The sequence below is a fragment of the Aplysia californica genome, unplaced genomic scaffold, assembly GCF_000002075.1.
Source record: "Aplysia californica isolate F4 #8 unplaced genomic scaffold, AplCal3.0 scaffold00663, whole genome shotgun sequence".
Taxonomy (NCBI): Eukaryota; Metazoa; Mollusca; class Gastropoda; order Aplysiida; family Aplysiidae; genus Aplysia; species Aplysia californica.
Window position 1 is genome coordinate 239,450 of NW_004797933.1, and position 8,163 is coordinate 247,612.

General features: G+C 38.6%; 1 protein-coding gene across 2 annotated transcripts in view; it reads right to left on the bottom strand.

The window, feature by feature from the left end:
* Positions 1-1,901: 1,901 nt before the first annotated feature.
* Positions 1,902-8,163, bottom strand: part of LOC101846991 (ankyrin repeat domain-containing protein 42) — an 11,982-nt gene continuing 5,720 nt past the window's right edge. For both annotated transcript variants that reach the window (XM_005108133.3, XM_005108132.3), the window contains exons 7-12: positions 7,777-7,902; positions 6,155-6,307; positions 5,596-5,718; positions 4,558-4,684; positions 3,549-3,681; positions 1,902-2,653 (exon numbers count right to left, since the gene is read on the bottom strand). In XM_005108133.3, coding sequence (XP_005108190.1) covers positions 2,507-2,653; positions 3,549-3,681; positions 4,558-4,684; positions 5,596-5,718; positions 6,155-6,307; positions 7,777-7,902 — 809 coding nt within the window. In that variant the 3' untranslated portion in view covers positions 1,902-2,506. The remainder of the gene's footprint in view (positions 2,654-3,548; positions 3,682-4,557; positions 4,685-5,595; positions 5,719-6,154; positions 6,308-7,776; positions 7,903-8,163) is intronic.

Genomic DNA, 8,163 nt, shown 5'->3' on the forward strand with positions numbered 1-8,163 from the left:
ATTTCTCCAGAAAGTCAAGGCCAGAAAGCAGATAAAGCAGTTATTCAAGTCAGTGTTGAATTGGGATGATGAAGATGACACAGAGATATGCAATACCATCAACACTTTGTTATTGTCAACTAGACACCAATCACAGACATCAGAGACAAATTACCTTCTTACTTGAGAAGACTGTCCGTTTTGAGCAAAAACAAAAGCAAACATAATTTACAGTCTGGTTTAATAAAGCCAAACACATATCACCAAAAACTTAAAACCCTACACTACTTGCCTACATAAAATACAAAAATAAGAACCCATTACTTCTCGTATGAAGTATGTTTTCACCATTACGTTGAGATCCCTTTGGTATGTAAGTGCAAAGTTATGCATATATAAATAAATATAATCAACAAAAGTACAAAACACTCATTCGCTCACCTAGGGATCAAACATCCAAAACTGCGACATACAAAAACCCAACATTTGATGATGAATGATGATGATGAAGATAATAGCATTAACAGCAAGTAACTGGAATGTCACCATTCAAACAACAGTATGAGTCAACAGTATAAGTTATATTACAAAATCACAGTAAATTCCCAAAAATACAGTTTGTCATTTTCATCAAACTTCTTTTGATTTTTATCTCTGTGGTGATGTCAATTAAAATAAAGTTCTCTCTGGTTACATAAGGCCCATAGAGCTTATCTTGGTCCCCACAGCATGAGTCAGAACTTGTTGGCTGAGAGCTAGAGGTGACTGTGTTCAAATTCTTTGTTTGGACATAAAATAGATATTTATGAAAAGAAAATAGGAAACATTGGGGCAAAGACACGTCATGAATTGTGGTTTTGGCCAGATTGCTGGATAGATTGGTTTGATATTTTCACAGAGTCATTTCTGGCTCTCAGCCATGGACATAATGTATGCTCTCTCCAGCAAAGAATAAATGTCGGTCACAGCTTTACTTTATCTCTGAAACTATTTAAACACCAAACCAACAAAAAAGCTTATCTTTCCAGAAAAGATATTGTTCTATCATTATTCATTAGGCTTTCCTATTCATTAAGTCTAAGTAAATGGAAAGCTATTCCTCCTTGGTATGAAGCCAATTTTTTATTCCAACTCTTCAGCTTGACAATCTTCATTATAACTAAGACAAACCCTTAACCGAGGAAAAATTAATGATCCAGGCAATAAACATAGTTTGGATTATAAGTTAACTCTTTATCTCCGCCAAGCCGCTCCTAGCGGCTCGCGGTGGGAACCACCGTGCTGGTGAGCTGTTAACAGCGGCTCAGGCATATTTCTTTACGACGACTTTGATATCAAATTACTTTTCGGCAATTGACAAAAACAGGTCTCTTTTATCGGGACTTCATTCATTAAATAAAGAACTATCAAAATAGGTTGACTTGTTTTGATTTAATTACCAATTTAGGGCCGATTTTGTCATTTTTAGATTTAGTACCAAAAACAGACCCTCGCATAGTGGGTATACCCCCCTTGGAGATAAAGAGTTAAGATGGATAAGCTGGTACACGGTAAATTTTTACGATGACTGCAAACAACTGAACAACATCAAGAGTCTGCTGAAGTGACGTGTCGTATACTAAGACTTCACATCGAGAACAGTACAATTCCTAGCATGAAAAAAGCATGCAAAAATATGTCTATACGTCATCATTTGGGAGGCAGCGTGGTGAAATCAGGTGCTCGTCAAAATAATGAAAGTCAAGAAACAGGCATTTTTCTGCAGGTCTGGGAATTTTTATCGCATTTTTCTATTTTGACTCGACACCTTTCATGCCCTTTTAAGAACACATTTCACAATGGATTTTATTGAAAAGCGTTGATTAAAGGAATAAAAGATGTACATTTTCAGCTTCTACTGATTCTCAAGCTAAGGAAATAACTCAACTTTGGAAGCCATTTTACCTCGCTAAATTTACCTCTGAAACCAGGCGAACCCCATCTCCTTCAATTGCAAATACCTTGAACTGTACCCAAGACAAATTGGTATTTATTTTCATCAAAAGCAAGACAAATGGACAGGCTTTAAGATTATACCAATAACTCCATATGCCCCCCAAATTGAGGAGTGCTTGATTCCACCGCGTCATGACATATTTGTACATTTCAATCAGCATGTGTACAAATTCTGGATATACATGCATACAGGCCTTCAAAATATCAACAGACCCCAAAAGTCCTCATTCAAAACAAATCTTACAAAAGACACACAGGCCCTCACAAACTTACACCCCCAGGTGAACACACAAACAGTCACACAAAGTAAGTCATAAAGCTGCAAATGCCTTTACAAATGCACCAGCACAAGCAGACATGCATAAGAACCTCCGCCCACAAACAACTATAATCACATACATACTCACTTAAACACACACATACACACTCATTTAAACACACTTACATACACACTCACTTAAACACACACTCACACATTCACCAACACATCTCCACAAACTCTGTAACCTAACAACCCCCCCTCTAAACTCCTTCAAACAATCGGAACTTTCTTGAACCTTGTCCCCTTCTGAGACACAGTGACATTGCGTTTGATGAACATCCCGCCCTCATCATAACTCTTCTTCTTCGGCTTCTTCTTCTGCTTCCTTATTGCGTAGTCCTGAGGCTCATCCGACGGCTGAGGGGAAGAAATTGGAACATAATAATTAGCAATAGCCGGGCTGAAGTGTGTTTGCATCTGTTTGATTTCTCATCAAGGAATCAAAAATCCTGTGTTGACACAGCAAAAAAAGAAATGTTAGCTCGTCCGAAGGGAGAAAAATGAGAGGATGAGAGAGCAATTGAGGACATGAGAGATGAAACCTGTCAGCATCATGCTGATACGCACACAGAAAAACAAATCAAAGGACACAGAAAAACAAAACGACGCTCACAGAAAAGCAAAAACAAGTCTGACACAAAAGAAAAAAAATTATACCAAATAAAAATATTCCTTTCCATACACCCATCCCTTTTTCCCTTTTGCCCATACATTCTTCCTTTTTGGATCCATATCACAAATTATCCTTGATTTTTTTTTTCATTGCAGTATCTTTCTCTCTCTCTCTCTCTCTCTCTCTCTCTCTCTCTCTTCTTTCCTTTCTTTCTCCATCCCCCAGCCTTTCCCTCTCTCTATCTCACTCTTTCTTCATTCTTCCTCCAGTCTCTCTCTCTAGTTCCTCTCTCACGCCACCTGCCTATGTTTTTCTCATGTTCTATCACTCCCACCGCCCCTCCCCCCGCCAGTCGCATATATATCCTCAATTTGAAAGCTTAAATATTTTTCCTGTACATGTCTAGCTGAGCTTCCAGTCTCTCTCTCTCTCACTCTCTCTCTCTCTCTCCCTCCCTCCCTCCCTCACCCTCTTTACCTCTCTCTCTCTCTCTCTCTCTCAGACCCATCCTTTCTCATTCCCTCCCTCTCTACCTCACTCTCCATCTTACCCCGCCCTTTGACTCTCCCTCTCTCCCCCTGTACTTGCTTTTGTCTCGCTCTCTCTGCCTTTCTCTCTTTCCCATGCTCTATCACTCACCCCTGCCAGCTGCATATCCTCAATCTGTGAGCTCAAGTAGCCAATCTCCCTCCTGTACTGGTCGAGCTGGGCCTCCAGTTTCTCTCTCTTCAGTCGCTCATAATCCAGCTGGGCTTCCAACTCCTGGATTGTGCTGAAGACACATGAGGGGGTGAGATGTAAAACCCGCAAATCAACATTTTGGAAAAAAAATCAAGATTTTCTGCTTATAAATGTACAGTGTTACCGGCTATCAAATGTACAAAGCGTCTTCGGCCAAAACCCAACGCATACTTAATAAAAGCCAACAACAAAATATTCTTTTTACACATGTTTGTGCGTATAGCAGCATTATGAAAGATGATTTTCTCAAAAGAGCTAAAATAGATGTAGTAGGTATTGCATCTCAGCCCCTCACATAAGAGATTAAAGGAGATAACTTTTTTTTTGGTCATGTCCTGATTTTGGAGCCGATATTCGTAGACAGCGTAAAAATGTGCCAAAATGGTGCAGATACAGGGGGGATATAACATTATGCTTAGTTCCCATCAACTGGAAAATCACTCTTTTTAATACTGTAAAATGTATAACAGCATATTAATTATTTTTTTCACTTTCAATTGGTTTGATACTAATATTAAAACCAGTATTGTTATCAGTATAATTATCACTGTTTTAAATAATAACGTTATTATACTGTTGTCATCCTTTTCATTACTTTTAATATTATGATGATGATGATGATGATGATGATGATGATGATGATGATGATGATGATGATGATGATCATAGTATTGTTAAATTTTTACTTGTTCACCATTTTCCATCTAAAACTTTTCCCTTTGTGGCATTAGTAATCTCTACTGGTGAGATCATGGGTTGGGGGGGGGGGGAGTTGAGGCTTAGTTTAGCTTACATACGTGTTATATAAATGCAATTATAAATACTGTTATCATTCAGAAACTTTATTATTCAAATCAGTTCTCTTCTACTAAAAATCTGTAAAAAAGAAGGCATTCACAGAACTTACTGGTCTTTGTCTCTCATCTCCCTAAGCCTGCGTCGGTCTTCCTCCAAAGAGCCGCCCAACTGGACGTAGTTTTTCTTCGCCACATCCAGAAGTCGCTCTAACTCGTCCATCTTGATCTTTGCACGGCCTGTAAAATGTAGAAAAATACAATACTTTGGTCACTTAAAACAACACCAGACCGTAGTGAACGAAGTGCTTGAGGGAATTTGGGTGGGGCAGGGGTAGACAAAGAGTTACATGGATGGATGACATTAAATTATGGACTGGCTTGGATACGGCAGAATGTGCAATGGCAGCTTGTGACCATGAAGGATGGAGGCCACTAAACATCAAACTCTGCAGAGTCAGATATGACACCTCCAGTTATTCTAGGACTGCAATATGCCCAAAAACTGAGTACCACCTGATTCCACCGCATCGTGACCCATATGTATTTCAAAGCTCATACCTTTTTCTTTCATTTTCTCCAATGACTCTTTTATTCAAGCGTACACTTTGTTTGCTTATTTGCTAAATCCTGTTCCTGGCGTTTACCAAATCCTAGTCTTTATCCACCGAGGTAATTCCTTCTCCAATCATTTTTAAATCCTAGCCTTTGTTCGCCAATTCCTGCTTCAATAATTCATGAAATATTGGTCTTTAACTGTTTATTCCAGAACTTCCCCCAATGTGTCCTTTGTGTGACTATGCATATGAGACTGTAGATTATCACCTTTTCCATTGCACAGCCCTAAATGACATCAGAGCAACACTTCTCCCTCCAAGACCTAACATTGACAACATACTCTAAGGAATATTACAGCAACTGCAGCAAACCTGCACTTATCGCTACATGGCAGTGAACAACAACAACAACATTTGTAATGTCCTGCTCTTGTCATCTGCTAAATACTATTCTTCATTTGACAACTCCTCCTCTTCATTTGCTAATTATCTATGACTTATTTGTCATTCTGTTTGTAAAATTCCGTGCCCCATCCAGATCGTGACCCTTTCTTTAAATAGAAAAACGATGCTCAAGTGTCCTTTCTCTCCTACCTTTAGCATTGTCTTTGGATTTCTTTGCCTTTCTTCTCCTCCTCCTCACTCCATCTCCATCTTCGTCGTCATCATCCTCCTCTTCACTCTCATCAGAGCCATCTACTGGCTCTTCTGCCTCTTCTGTAAAAGAAACAACAACAATAATATCTATATGCATAACGACAACAACAGCAGCACATACAACAGAACGTATAACAACAACATCAACAACAATACCAACAACAACAACAACATACGCTTAGATAAAAGTAAGAATCTTTATAGAATGTTATATTTACGATATATAGAGATAAATGCCCTGAATTTGTCAAGATCATGTGTTTTAAAGTTTTACAGACCCTCTTAGAATAATTGAAGAGAAAAAAACAATTATTTATCACAATGGAGGTAATAGGATACACAATAAGAGAAGACGCAGATAAGAATTTTTAAAAAGCATGAAAGGAGATGGTACAACCTGTGATGATTAGACTGAGAGAGAAAAGAAAAGAACAACCGTCGGTCAAGCATCATATTGTTTCAACCACACCCCCGCCCCACCCACTCATCCACCCACCTGGTGCCCCTCCTCCTAGAAGTTTCACACTGGCAAGTTGTGCAAACCTGCGCGCCACGTCGCGCGGCGTCTCGCCGGCCTGGTTGGTGATGTTCATGTTGGCGCCCATCTCAATGAGCCACTGTAGGACCCTGATGTGGCCCTGGCCAGCCGCTGTAGAGGTGGAGCATAAAACATATGTGAGGCAGTGTGGTGAAATCGGGCGCTCGTCAAAATATTGAAAGTAAAGAAACTGGCACTTTTTCGCAGGTTTGGCAATTTTTATTGAAATTTAGTTTTTTGGTTTAACATCTTTTATGTCTATTCAAGAAGTCTTTTCAGTGTGAATTATATTCAAGAACGTTGATTAAAGGCACAAAAAATGTAAATTGTCACTTTCCACGAACTCTGAGGCTTTGTAAATAACCAAACTTTGGCGGTCATTTTCTCACTAATTTTACCTCTGAAACCAGGCAAACCCCATCTCATTCCATTGCATATATTTTGACATGTACTCAAGATAAACAGGTAATTCTTCCTTTGAAAGCAAGATAAATGAACAAGCTTTAAGGCAATACCAATAACTCCACATGCCCAAAAATTGACGAGCGCCTGATTCCACTGTGTTGTGACACATATAGTACATTGTTATGTGACAAGATGATCATTTCAAAAACATAATAAAATAAAATTGAATAATAAAAAATTTTGAATGTAGGCCTATTTGTAAAATGCAATAGAATAAAATGGAACAAAATAAAGTAAAACAACATTAAATAAAATTGAAGAAATAATAAAACACAATAAAATAAAATAACATTTGATTCATCCTGTCTTGAGATCTATTAATGGCATGTACAGAGTCCTTCTAACATAATTTTTTTTTTTTTAATGCAAACATAGATACAGCATACCGTAATGAGAAACAATAAACGTTTTTTTTAAAAAGTAATGTTTTGTGCATTTTGTTTGCAAAACTGTGGTTTTCAAATCAAACAAATGCCATAATGCAGACAAAGGAGATAATATAAAACAATTAGTTGAGTTGCTTCCCACACCACTGATTACCAGAAAAGAAATGTTAAGACTTTAAAATGATGCTTCTATCTTCAACAGTATATTTTACAATATAACTAGGTGTGCTCCTACAACTGTTCAAATATGCAAATTTCCTGCAAATAAAGCTTCAAGTGTATTCAAGTCCTTTTCAAAGCATGACATAGTTATAAACAACTCCTTCTTCCTAACTTAAGCAAGAGAAGATGAAAAGTAGGCACACAATCACTCCCTAATAAAAGTATCCTCCTTTATCAATGTGTACCAATGCGGATGTTGCCAACAGCACTAATGCAAATATTTCATTCTATTTCTCAAATAGCCATTTAATATTAGTAAAGCATCCTAATTCCATTCATTTTTCTCTATAAGTGTCACTAACAGCATTGTTAAAGAAATTCTGTTTAGTATTTTAAATAGAAGAGTGACAGATAAATCTCACAAAATAATCTTCGACAATGCGCAGCAAAACAAAGTCATGTTTTATTATCAAACCGCTTTTTTCCTTTCCTCATAATGTAGGAACAGAGCTGAAGGGCATATGCTCAACAGCTGCTAGTTTGAGCAAAAACTGAATAACAAGTGACCTTTGTGTGCCAGGGTTGACCCCTTATCGTCTCGCTCATTGATGTTAACGACCCCATTCTCCACCAGCATGCGCAAGTGGTCAAGGTCTCCAGTGTAGGCCGCTACGTGAGCCGGGAAGGAAAGATCTGAGGAGGAGAAAAATGTTGTTCATATATGAGAGAGAGAGAGAGAGAGAGAGAGAGAGAGAGAGAGAGAGAGAGAGAGAGAGAGAGAGAGAGAGAGAGAGATCAAGAGACAGACAGACAGAGCGAGGAGGAGTGGGGAGTAGAGCCCAAGCTGCCCCCAATAAGGGCAGTGTGGTAAGCATCCACCAGTGAGCAACCTCGCACTACTCAACACTCAGCACCTCCGTCCAACAACCGACTCACTCAGAACGAGCCAACAAC